Below are 14,087 nucleotides of genomic sequence, written 5' to 3' on the forward strand. Positions count from 1 at the left end.
AGAGTAAACTTTGTGGGGTCGACTGTTATTTATTTATTTTATCCACTCCATTCATCCATGTTAACGGATAATTTGATGTCTAGAGAACAAAATCATCCAAACTCAGATGGGCCATACCATCTAAAACCATGTGAAGACATCATAAAAATTATAAAAGCACTTGGTGGGGCCCACATGAGTTTTGAATGTGGCTTAAACTGGGTTTGACCCTTCATCCAGGTGGGACACCTAATGTTTATGTTTTCTCTTCATTCATATCTCACATCTAGCAGTATTTATGTACTTAATAGAACTTCTATGAAGTGGACATCAGAATAGCATTTCTCATAAATAAATGGACAAGATCCATCCAATGCACCTAAGTTCCATGCTGATTTATTCAGGGTACTCAAGAAAGCTATGTGAATTGACTCCAAGCACATACACAACCTAAAGAAAGATCATAAGCTTTGCCAGAATACCTATATCAAAATCTTGTGAGTTGTTACCAGAAACAGTTCCTCAGTAGCAAAATCTTAGGCAATTAAGTTTTTACCATCTGAAATCAACTATGATTGATTTGAAATCAGTTATGATTTCAAAACCTTGGGTCATTTATTTGGGTGCATCAAATCCCATGTCAGGTAATTCACATGTTTTCTCCACACTTGTTAAGCCATCAACTCTTTTGTGAATGATGATGAAATTTTATTATTTACTAAAGCCAAAAGGAATAAAAGGTAACTCAGGAAGTGACCCTCTCGCCATCTCCCAAACTTAGAGCTACAGCCAGTCACAAGATGAAGCCGAATAAAATAGACACCCAAAAATAAAACAAACACAAGAAAGACAAAACAAAAACCCACAAATTAAAGTAAAGATTGCAAGAATCAGGATGAGTTTTGGATTGCAAGAATCATTCGAAGATTGCAGATCCAGTAGTATGTTCGTCTGTCCTTCCTTGTTTTCTTACTTCTAGTATCCATAATTAAGCACGTGGCCAATAAGCAGCCACATGTCGATGGATTTAAATAGGTAGGACGTTAGACCCCATATTCAGATATGTGGGCTCCACTGCTTATTTATACCAATCAAATATTCGTGTGCTTAACAAAACTCATTTGCTTAATCTAAGTTTGAAGAAACAGAAACCATGAAAATTCAGAACCTTACAGAAGGCTACTACTATACAATCTTAGCTCTGAAATAGCTTATAGCAAATAGGCTGATGAAATACTATACAATCTAGTCTAAAAAGCATCAAGATACTACTAACAACATATCACTCATGTTTTTTTTTTTTTTTTTCCAATGGTTCCATATTTATGTTTTCATAGCTTACAATATTTGTGAGCTGACTGAACAAAGCGCTCATATTGTTCGGCACAATAGCGATATAGGTGCACCTTTCGTCTGTAATTTAGATTGCTCATCTGGTTTGCCATCGTGCAAGCTAATGTACAAAAATCTCCTTTTCCTTGCAATTCTAAACATTGTTTTCCCATCGATGGGCTGCATTGTGTCACCGAACTCTGATTGAAGGATAGGATCTTCCAATATGACAATCTAGATCATACAAATAACTTAACCGATTGTGCTTTGAGCATAAAACAGAATTTCACCAACCACATGAAAGTAATTATTTGATTTTGCCTTGGAATTTGAGCCATTCACTGTTAATCATCCATTTGATAATCATCAATCAAATGATTATCTTTGATTTATTAATGTGATTTTTGAAATGATAAATAGCCATGCATGAGTGCCACATTTGAGGAAGATGACTCACTAAACTACCATGTTCAAGATGTTTGTGAGCTCTGACATGTATGCAGACTCCTTTGATAGTTAACTACAATTTTAAGAAAATGATGGTAAACTCTTCCAACATACACATGTCACGGTTATATGACAATCCAGGCTGTCCAATTGCTTGCTCAATTGTGTTTGGAGCATAAAGTTACACAGGTAACCACATATCCGGGCCATCCTAATTGCTGGCCCAACTGATGTTTCAATTTGGTCCTTTGGAATTTGAGCCAATCGCCGTTTGACTTTTAACTGTCAAATGGATGGTTAAGATTGGTTGATTAGTGGGAATTTCATCATATGGTCCATTCACTTTTACCTATGCAAAATTTTGATGGTTTTTTGAATAGCCTTACATGAGTGCTACATGTAAAGAGGATGAATCACCACCTTTTTTAAAATGGGTGGTGGGAGCTATCATGTTAATGCTGCTCTTAAAATGCAAGCGTGCTTGGTTGCCTGATTACAGTGAGAGAAAAACACTGATAGTGTGGCAGGGTGTGATAATAGATGCATGAGCATTAACAAATAGCATGACTCATATGAGGTTAACTTAAACTAAACCATCTAAATCATGGGCGCTTGTTTAGATATCTCGTGAACTGAAAACAATACCAATTTAAAGTTCATATCTTGCCTCATTACAGTGAGAGAAAAACACTGATAGTGTGGCAGGGTGTGATAATAGATGCATTAGCATTAACAAATAGCATGACTCTTATGTGGTTAACTTAAACTAAACCATCTAAATCATGGGTGCTTGTTTAGATATCTCGTGAACTGAAAACAATACCAATTTAAAGTTCATATCTTGCTGATTGGTGGAGAATTCCCGATAAGTTTTTGGTCTCATAAAGAAGCTGAATATTGTCCCTGACACCAAGAAGAGAGCAAAAACAACATCATGTAGATGCTTTTCCTTTGGTTGTTTCTTTTGTTCCATCATGTTGAATGTACCTTACAATCAATCATTGTTTCTCATGGTTTGTTTTTCAAATGTTTGCAGCTTTCTTTGATACACTGGTCACTGGAGGAAACAACAATATCTCTTCGAAGGTGAATGAATCTGTACCTCGTGAATTTGCATATTCAAATTTCAACCTAAATACCCCTACAAAAAAAAATAAAAAAATAAAAAAAAATTCAAACTTCAATCTAAATGCTCAAGGAGATGCCTTTTCTCTTCTGAAAAATTGAAACTACAATATCAGAATTCAAAGGTGGCCTCTGTTTTCTGGATTACAAAAAATTTCAGATAGACTTGTGTTTACATCCTTTCCTAATTTAGATAAAGTATGTAACTGAAGTCAAGTTCATCTATAGAGTTCAGGTTGATCATCATTCACTCCATTACCACTTTGTGGAGAAGTTGGTGATTGTAACTTCTTCTTTAGCCTCTGTTGGAACCCCAAACTAATGCCTGCTTTTGGCACTTTTGGTAGTTTTTTAAACTGCATATCCTTGCCCTGGCCCATTTCCACCTCTAACAGTACATGCAGCATAGGCCATCAGGTGCCCAAGAATCAACCCAACATAGTTTTGTGATCCCTTTGTTTTTTGTAGTTCACCATCATTGAATAGTTGGTCCTTTAAAAATTTTTTTTTTTTTTTTCCTTCAGGTCAAGTCATATTTATGTGTTTGACACACAAAAGAATCCAAGAGCTGACTCTCTTTTGCATGCTGAGATCAATCCAAGGCCATGACAATGCCAAGAACAACCACCTAGTGACTTCTCTATTGCTCAGTTCCGGTTTCTGGAGCGACTACTTATTGCCCATGGGCACTGGTGCGATAAGAGGATTACCCAAATGGTAAGAACTACAGAATCCCTAACACTAGATGGGCCCCTTCATGTTAGGCCTAGATCCCAAATGCAGCCTGATCACAGAAACTTCCAGATGGAATGTGGGGTCCACCGCGTTGTAAATATACCATCTAGCCCTCTCATCTGGTGAGAGGGATAGGATGAAGGCGCACCCATGAAATGCAGGCCATTCCAGAATTCAGGTGAACCATACCATGTGAATATATATGTTTTCGGCAAGATTCTATATTGTGGGCAATGGTGTGTCTCACTTTTGTATCTGGATGATTCTTGGTGTGTATGGTTGGAAAATCATCTACTTCATTCAATGGAAAAACATCCCAAGCCTGATTTCTGCAAATCTTATCTTGTTATACACTGTTGATCATTGATTTTTTTTTTTTTTTTTTTTTCCCTTTAGGGAACTTTCACTTTATGTGGGGTCATCAAGAGAAATGATCTAGGATAGAGATTGTTTGTGTCCTGAAGCAGCGATTGTTTCTCTCAGCCCAAAAAACAGCTAGCAGAAGAGTTCTCCATTTCCTCTTTCCAAGACCTCCTCCTGTCTCCGCATGCCATATACAGAGGAGTTGATCGACAGAATTGGGCATTGCCGATATTCCTGCCAATCTAAGGACGCCCCACCACAGATCTGATGTGAAATGGCAATGAATGAACAGGTGATCTACAGATTCCTCCTCCCTCAGGCAGGAGACGCATTGGGAAGGATCATCCCTCTTTTCTTCTGGTTATCAATAGTTAGGATTCGATTCCGACCAACAAGCTAGCCAAAAGCTGCCACCTTTGGAGCCACACCATAAGACCAAAGCGCTCCCATGTGGCAGCATCGAACTGGATCCGCAGGTTTTTTATGGAGTTATTTCCTCTTTTTTCTCAACGCAAACCAAATTGGTCTTGATCGACGCATTTTATAGAAAAAATAATAATAATTTTGAAGTAGGACATACAAATATGAATTGATGTGCACCCATGTGATTTTACAGTTGCGCTGAAAACATGGCATCCATTTGTGGTCTAGTAATCTGAACAATAACAGATGGCATCATGCTTAATATCTGTAGATTGTGTACTGTTGTGAGCATTTCAGGGTGTCAAACAAGTCCTGGTAAAGCTTGGGGCAAAAGGGTCAGCTCTATTTGTAGAAGGGGAGGATCCAATACAACAACCTATCATTTCAGCTTCCAAAGTTCTAGATACAACTGGAGCTGGTGATACCTTTACTGCTGCTATTGCCTTGGCTCTTGTGGAGGGCAAGTCCAAGAGGGAATCCTTGCAGTTTGCTGGTACGCATGTTTGTGTTTCGTTCGCTGTGGCTTCCTTCTATATTCTTACAGCTATGGGATGTTACCATTTGCAACTGTTGTATTGCAGCTGCCGCAGCTTCTCTGTGCCTTCAAGTGAAGGGGGCCATTCCAAGCATGCCTGACAGGAAAGTAGTTTTGGAGCTTCTTCAATCTCTTTGAGGGGATTCCCTTTCTTTGGTAAGTATTATCATGTTATCCAGATGGAAGATAACTGTGTACGTGAAAAAAATGTAACAAGTGGGAACATTCAAAAAACTAATGCAAGGCTATAACTTTTGTTTTCTTTGCAGGGTTATTGGAATTGCTTGTCTGGTTTCAATGGTGATTTGAGTTCAGGTCACGCAAACACATATGCATGTATTTGTGTATATATATTATATAACAGGTGTATATCAGGAAGAATTTGATGAACTATATTGTAAGAGGTGGATATCAGAAATTTTGAGGGAAAAAATCATTCACGTATTCGTTGGGGGAGGTGTAAAAGTGTATTCGTTGGGGGAGGTGTAAGTTGACTTTTACCTACGAAATATTTCGTAGGTAAGAGTGTAAAATAAAATATTATCTTTTTACCCACGAATCATTTCGTAGGTAAAAGTCCCCATACACGTTTCTTTACCTACGAAAATTTCGTAGGTACAAGTGTATTTTTATTAGATAAAACTCTTCAAAAATTCAAAACATCCTTTGCCTACAAAAAGTTTCGTAGGTAAAGATGGCTTTTACCTGCAACATTTCAATTTGTAAGTAAAAGTAAACTTTTCAAAAATTTTAAATATGCCTTTATCGATGAAATTAGATTTCATAGGTAAAAGTAAACTTTTCGCTTTTTTGTATTTTGAAAAATTGAAAACGCCCTTTATCTACGAACATTTTCGTAGGTAAAGATGACTTTTACATACAAAATCATATTTCGTTGGTAAAAGTAAAGTTTTCAATTTTTCATTTTAAAGAAAAACTCAAAACACCCTTTACCTACGAAATGTAAAGATGACTTTTACCTGCAACCTTTAACATCGTTGATAAAAGTACTTTTCGAGTTTTTATTGTAGTTGAAAATTTTAAAACAACCTTTACCTACAAAAATTCTCGTGGGTAAAGATGGATTTTACCTACGAAATTTAATTTTCGTCGGTAAAAAGTTTCGTCGGTAAAGATCATATTTCTTGTAATGACCCTTTACCTATGAAAATTTTCGTAGGCAAAGATAACTTTTGCCTGTGAAAAATTGAAAAGACCTTTCACCTACGGAAATTTTCGTAGGTAAAGATGAATTTTACATATAAGTAAACATTTAGATTTTTAAATTGAAAACACCTATCACCTACGAAAATTTTCGTAGGCAAAGATGACTTTTACCTACGAAATTACATTTGGTAGGTGAAAGTAAACATTTAACACCCATCACCTACAAAAATGTTCGTAGGCAAAGATAACTTTTACCTACAACTTTCGATTCGGTAGGTAAAAGTATACATTTAGATTTTTTTAATTGAAAAGACCCTTCACCTACGGAAATTTTCGTAGGTAAAGATCACTCAGCCATTACCTACGAAAATTTTCGTAGGCAAAGATAACTTTTACCTACGAAATTTAATTTTGTGGGTAAAAGTTTACTTTTACCTACGAAAATAATTTTTGTCGGTAAAAGTCATCTTTACCTACGAAAATTATTTTCGTCGGTAAAAATTTCGTTGGTAAAAACCATATTTCTTATAGTGAGAAGGTTGAGATTATGCATGTTTTTAATGTCACACAGTTCAAATATATGCGTAAATATCTTAGGTGTTTGAACAAGGGCATGCATCAACTTGATCCTTCGATCTCTGCTCCTTCATCTGGCTCAAATTAGTTCTTTTTATTCTACTGGACTGTAATAACATTATTACTCTTCTGCTCTCTCCGTTTGTGAGATTGTTACTGCTTTTGACTTATCTCTGTGTGTGGATTATTTTTTTACTCTCTCTTTCATTTTAACTCCACCATTTGATCATTGCTTCATTTGTCCTATTGTGACAAAAATGGGGAGAATGGATGTCTAATGGATGTCTATGGTATTGGATTTATGTGATGTATGTTACTCAGGGGGAGTATGTGCAGGTATGTGCAGAGGGGGACTATATGTTGAATTGATTATGAATATGGGCCAGTTAATAATAAATGGTGCATGACTCTTTAACCATATATTTTACTTTATGTAATATATCTTGAAAGTGTGTTTTGTCACTAATTTGACAAAGGGGGAGATTGTAAGTGCTATGGTTGAAAGCCCCTTTATGTTGTCAAATTTGTGGTGCCAAAAACACTGCTTGTACTTTGTGAAATTACATAAATGCAAATGTTCGAGACACAATATGGATGAAGCATGTATGGATGAAGTGAGTCTCAGTGTATGGATGTTAACTACATTAGTGAAGCACAATGCTCAACTCAAGATATGTCAAGCCACGACATTGTCTCGTAAGATCGACTTCGAAAGACAAGACATGTTTACAAGTCAAGACTCGAGAATGTTCAACTGAATTTACAAGTTACAAGTCAAGATTCAAGATTTCAAGCTTCGCTTTCTTTCAAGGTTACATATCTTAAGGGTTAAATATCCTTACGTCACTATTAAGGTATGTTTGACCTTAGGTTGACCTTTAGAGTAGGTCATTTCGGATACATAATGCAAATGTTTTATATTTGGGAACCTAATCTGCTCTAAGACTAGTCCTGGATCTTTCTCGACTAGTCCTAGCACTGCTTCGACCTGTCTAAGATTTTCCTAGACCAGTCGTAAGTTTGTTGTAAAAATTTAGAATTTTTTGTTAAACTTCGACCAGTCTTGGGGTCTGTTCGACCAATCGTATGAACAGTGTCGATTGTTCCTTCGACCAGTCATGAACCTACGACTCAAACTACAGCGATGTATTTTGCTTGGCTTCAACTAGTCGTGATCAACCTAATACCAGTCGAAGGAGTCCTTTGACTAGTCGTAGACTACCTATGACCAGTCATGAAACTGCCTTATCTTATCGCGCTCAAATTTTCAAATATCCATTAGTTCTAAGACCAGTCGTAGCAATCTCTGGACCAGTCGAAGATGCGATTTGCTCACCTATAAATAGAGAACAAATCTCTTAATATTGAGGACATCTGAAGTAATTGTAATCCGGCCTTCTGAGAGATTAGTCTGTGCTCCATTTTAAGCTAAGTGTGCATATTTAATATTTTCTTTCTTTAGCTTTTTAAATTGATTTTGTTTCTTGTATTCCAATTTGATCTAAAAAGAGGAAGTGTTATTTTCCTTTTTTTGGAATCAAAATCAATTAAAGCTAGCCCATTTTGGTTTAATTTAAAATCTATTAGAACCTAGAACCATTCTAAAGTGAGTATTGGACATTGAACTTTAACATTCGAACCTCTACTCCGACTTGGTTCTTCCGGGCTGCTACAAAGGAGAAATCCAGGTATTTTACATTATTGTAATTTACATTCTGTTTATGGTTTCTTTTGAGATTAAGCTAGCAAAATCTCATTATCTTTGGTTATCTGAGGAAAGCCAAAAAACTCAGAAAGTGTGGGTTTTTGGATTGTGTAAGCCCAAGTTAAAAAGACACAACTGTGAAGGTTTTCAGTGAACCTGTGAAACCTATTTTGATAGTGAACGTTAATATCCCCTGTGTGAGGATATTAGGAGTGGAGTAGCATTCTGTGTGGCTGTTGTTTAACAGTTGGTGAACACACAGGCGAACCACTCTAACTCCTTATGTATTGTAGTTTGAATGTTTGCTTAATTTCTTATCTTTTATCATTCAAGTTATGGAATGTATGTGTGGATGTGAATGTTGTAATATTTACATTTCAAGCACAGTAGGGAATGTTGTAATAATTTAGATTTAAATTCTTACAAATTTTTAATTCTTTGCTATTTATTTATTCCACTCTAGTTTGAGTTTTTGATACAAAGAACGTTCTAGACCCCTAGTTTTTATGGTGTAAGGTTGTCCTTAGAACTGCATTTGTTTCAATCTCTTAATACTTGATTATTGAGGCTGCTTTTCATTTGAAGCATTGTGAAATAATTTATTTTATTTGGTTATCATTCTTCCACTATTATAGTCTAAATTTGTGTAACGCCCTGAAATTCGGGGGTCGAGCATAACTCAGCTCCCGAGTTCCAAAACATCACTTATGCAACATATTTAATGATGGATGTATGTTGACTATATTAGTGCATAAAATATGGAATAGATTAAGCTAAAACACAGATATAATTCAGGGATAAGTGAATAAAGCAAGCGGAATACTTATAGAAAAAAATGTGTATAAGTGTAAATCCCTGAAGTACATATACAAGCCAGGTCGTATGAAAGTGTTATTTAACAAAATTAGAAGTATCAAGTTACATCATTTAAATTTCCAAAAATAATCCCAGCATTCCGCGCATCAGACCAAGGCTCGCTAGAACCCGTCTGAAAACTGCATATAAGAGAAGGCAGCCTCATCATGATCCATCTCCCGCTCTGCCTCAGAAGTCGCATCAACATCTGCAACATCAGAACCTAAGACAGAGTCTGGTGGGTGTTTAACACCGCCCCAGAATGTGGGAGTGAGTGATCAACTCAGTGGAACAATAAGGCACTGGTTAACATGTTATCAGTTCAATCAAACAGTAATGATAAGGCAGAATAATTAAATAAATCCTAAGTACTCTTATTAATGCAGGGATGTATGCAAAATGATGCGTGCCCTCACGCATACACCCTCAGCGTCTTCATCTTACGTTACGCATGACATCGCCTCAAAGTGCGCCACATCTACAAAGCACATGCAAATGCGGTGCATGGATATGATTACCAAGTTGTTATTAGTTCATTTCACACAGCAGGTTTGGGAAGCTAAGATACCTTCCTCATATCACCATCCAAACAGTGATCCATTCTAGGGTCGTCAGTCCTAGACATCTCATACGATCATATATTTGAGGTCGTAGCAAAGGGCTCGTCACCAATCAATGCACACCTTTCACACCTTTACTACCACAGTTCGGCTCGTCACCTCATTGCGGTATCCAGGTATGCTCGAGGTCACTACAAAGGGCTCGTCACCAATCAATGTAGGCCGACAGCACGAATATAGTGTCCCATACCACCATAATCGGCTCACGAGTTTAATTGCTCACTGATCACTACGGGGAGGCTCGTCACCCCAGTGTAAGCCGACAGCTCGACAACGGTGTCCCATACCACCATGTCCAGCTCATGAGTCTTAGCGGATCAAGTTACCATGGTTATTAGGATTTCACTAGTAAGTTCGGTACCTTAGATTCAAGCAGTAGCGTCCATACATGGTGAACATACATCGGACAATCGGGTTACTTGACGAACTCGACTAGCACGAGCGCACGTTGAATTGAGCGACATAGAGTGCGCAAACACTCCGCGTGGCCAAACCACTGCCGACAACTCTAATACGGTTCAGGTTCGTCTAATAAGTCCTACGTGGCGAAAGCAATCTCAACCACGAACATAGAGTCGATTACCGATTTCCTGGACTAATGCATAGTCCCAAACACATTACACTACTATAGATGTTCATGTTGAATGTCAAACAGTCAAGGAACAACAACTCCAATCATGATACATAGACATTTGAAGAATATCAACTTAACATAAATGTAAGCATATGAAATGCCTGAATTTAAATAACATGGAATGTAACTTGCATAAAGGAAATCATCCACATCAAAAGGAGTGTTGAGAATCACTTCTCAACGCCCGCAATTAGTGTAATAAGTTACACTTTAAATCATTCATACATTTCTACAAACACTTAGCATACATGGAACAACATACATGATGTATGTTGAAATACATGCATTTAGACAATTCCTTTTACCAAGGAGCTGTCATACATACATCTAACATACATACATGGCAAATAATCATGGTAAACACAAGTGCATATTCTATACATATACGGTACTTTATACATACACATAGAATACACAAATCTCAATATAGCACATGCATATCAGGAAAGCAATGTAAACATAACATTTGGCATGTGAAATCTCATCCATAACAAGAATAAATCACTAACTGGCATTGAAAGCCTTGAAAACCATAACCTATACACTTAAAAGTCTGCACCTTAAGCAAGGAAAGAACACTGAACTGATTTAGACGAGTTGTCTTCATCAACGGCGATGGAATACCCTAAAGCAAGAATAGAAATGAGATACGACAACACCAAGACTAATCTAAGCTCTAACACAGGTTAGGGTTAGGTTAACTTACCCCAAAATGAACTCAGAACCGTCAGAATAACGATTCAAAGTGAAGGTTCAAAGATGAAGAAGAATAAGAAAGAACCCAAGATGATTCACCAACTTATCTCTCTCACTTTCTCTCTCTTTTTCACTCTCTTTCCAAGCTAGGGTTAGAGAAAATTCGTATGGAAAAGAGGGCTAGGGTTAAAGGACTATAAATAGGCCTCAAATTGATGAAAATAACCCCAGGGTCAAGGTATACTTATGGTATAACCAAAACCCGACTCTCGCGATCCAACGAAGCACTTCTGGTGGGCCTATAACCACGAAAGGTCGGACTTAAGCTCACTGATCATGGATCTAGGTCAAGTTGAGTTTTCATACCGACCGGCTCTTCAGATCAGCCGTGGCGGACCACACTCAATTCAATAGTCACGGAATCTCGATCAGGTCCACAAGCACTAGGATATGCCTGGGCCACCTTCCCTGATCAGAGGGTGAAATTGGGTCAGAATCCAACGGTCAGATAGCTTAAAATCGTCGCGCAAGCGACACGACTTAGATTTCATAAAAACTTATTAAATTCCAACCGTTCTCACACTCTTCACTCCGAGCTCAATCAAATCAACCCAGAACATCAGATGGACTTGATTTTCGAGGTGATGGTCAAGCCCAACATGGTGACCGCAACAGCCTAAGATCATCGCTATCGGACTTTCGACGCGCGGTCCAGGTCCGATCCAGATCTTCTAAAAATTCTCCAGAATAACTGGATTTAGCGATGGATCCCAGATTTCAGAGTAACGTAGCGCTAACTAATCTACAAGTTTAAAGCCAAGCAGATACAATTTAAAGTAATTGGTGCAAATTTCACAAGCAATCAAGTATAGCGCTAATTACCCCAAAAACAACTACTTAAGGAAATATTAGCACAAAAATTTCCAAGGTCGTTACAATTTGGCATAGTCCCCCCCCCCCCCCCCCTTAGGACATATAGCTTAGCCTTTTCACATGTCACCCACTTTCTGATTTGGTCGGGAGAATGAAGTAGAGAATTGGGCTATATGTACCATAAAGTATTGTGTTCACATGTTACACGAAGTATAAGCTCTGGGCACTAGTGATTTTCTATCACTCATGCATTTCATTTTAACATTATCATGTTAGTATCAATACCAAATATTGAATTTGATCTTGATCTTTTTTGGCATATGGAAATACCTTTTCAAGACGAGAATGATCATACAAATTACGAAGAAGAAGTGGGAGGTTGCTGATGAGTTTGACAGTGACTTTGATGAAGATGTGAGTATTTTTTACATTTTTTTTTTCCTTCATTCATCCATGAGTAGTTCACATTTCAAGTACTGAATAGACCTTCTTACAGGATACTCCAGGTAATGAAACATAAGGACATCACTCTCTTTTGGAAGAATACCTTCTAATAGAGAGAGATGAAGAAAGCTCCGAGATTTCCAAAAGTGGAGAGGTTTCTCCTTTTTCTACACCTTTTTCAAATTAAAAAGAGGTTATTTCATGGCAAGAACTTTTACCGTGCTGTATGCATTCTTTACTTGCTGAAACTTCATGCATGTAGTTCCCATTCTTATATATCTGCTAAACATTTTACTTTATTTCAATATGCTAAATCTGCTTTTCATGGATTTGAAGGCTTTGGGAGTCATGGGAGAGGATCTGAAGGATGCAAAGGTGTCCACAAATGGCAAATTAGTCCTCGATTTCATAGAAGCCATTCATGTTGTTGAAAGAAAACATGCTGAATTAGATGCTCGCATATATAGTGAATAAAAGAGACTGTTGAAGGTTAGACTTTTAGATAATTCATCGTGATTATAATCACATATATAGGCTGAAAAGTGAATATGCTTATGAAGATTGTTCTCTTGGAAAATCATCCAATATTTCAGGTAGAAAATTGATCCAAAACAGTCAATGTTGTTTGATGAAGGATTCATTCGGGGAGCTTCAAAGGATTCATTCTACATGAAGATAGTTTTGGGGTTGGAACTGGCGCTCCTGTCTATTTAGCTGTTATTCTTGAGTACTTGGCAGCTGAGGTTTTGGAGTTGGCTGGGAATGCTGCTAGAGGCAATAAGAAGTCCCGCATCATTCCAAGGCATGTTCTTTTGGTTGTGAGAAATGATGGGGAGCTTGGGAAATTGCTAGTGTGATAATTTCGAGTGGTGGTGTTTTGCCAAACATAAACTCTGTTCTCTTGCCTAAGAAGTCTGGGAAAGGGAAGTCTAAAGAAGCTTCAAAATCTCTAAAAAAAAAGGATTGATTGGGTTAGGATGAATGCTTGGGCCCCACTTTGGAGATTGGTTGGTTGCTCTGAATTTGGGATCAGATTGCGCCCCACTTTGTAATTCTTATTTAATGGATTTTTTGAGAATTTCTTCAAATTTGTAATTTTGGTTTTGGTGTTGGGATGGCCTTTGCTGCTTTCTTTTCTTTTTCTATATTTTGTAAATAGAGTAATCTTACTGTTGAGGCTTAGATGTATGTGCTTCAGCAAAAGGATACAATAGATGTTATCATCGGATCTTCATCAATGAAGTTTCTCTAGCTTTTTATTTTATTTAAAAAAAAAAAAAAGCATTAAGGGTTTAAAACTGTTCCTAAACTTTCGTTCCTAAAATCTGACTGTTGGCAACATTAAGAAGGGTTTAAAACCATTCCTAAAATCTGACTGTTTGCAACGGAATGGTTTAAAACCGTTCCTAAAATATCGTCCCTAAAATTTGAAACGGTACCCAAAATTGTTCTAATCCGTTCCTGTTTTTTTTTTTTTTTTTTTTCAATGCCTCATTTAGGAATGGTTTTAAACCATTCCTGAAGCAGTTAGGAGCGGTTTTAAACCGTTCCTAAATGATGATTTGGCTATTGTGCTAG

At 37.2% G+C, this 14,087-nt stretch overlaps 2 protein-coding genes across 2 annotated transcripts; both read left to right on the forward strand.

The window, feature by feature from the left end:
- Positions 1-4,080: 4,080 nt before the first annotated feature.
- On the forward strand, positions 4,081-5,201 carry LOC131229674 (ribokinase-like). The gene is made up of 3 exons (XM_058225659.1): positions 4,081-4,273; positions 4,702-4,897; positions 4,986-5,201. The coding sequence occupies exons 1-3, from the start codon at positions 4,256-4,258 to the stop codon at positions 5,075-5,077; spliced, it is 306 nt and encodes a 101-aa protein (XP_058081642.1). The 5' UTR covers positions 4,081-4,255; the 3' UTR covers positions 5,078-5,201.
- Positions 5,202-12,410: 7,209 nt separating this feature from the next.
- LOC131228804 (uncharacterized) lies at positions 12,411-13,366 on the forward strand. The gene is made up of 3 exons (XM_058224665.1): positions 12,411-12,479; positions 12,846-12,975; positions 13,185-13,366. Exons 1-3 carry the CDS (start codon positions 12,411-12,413, stop codon positions 13,364-13,366), a joined length of 381 nt encoding a protein of 126 aa, XP_058080648.1.
- The last annotated feature ends 721 nt before the right edge of the window (positions 13,367-14,087 follow it).

This window comes from Magnolia sinica, chromosome 16 (assembly GCF_029962835.1).
Source record: "Magnolia sinica isolate HGM2019 chromosome 16, MsV1, whole genome shotgun sequence".
In the NCBI taxonomy this organism is placed as follows: Eukaryota; Viridiplantae; Streptophyta; class Magnoliopsida; order Magnoliales; family Magnoliaceae; genus Magnolia; species Magnolia sinica.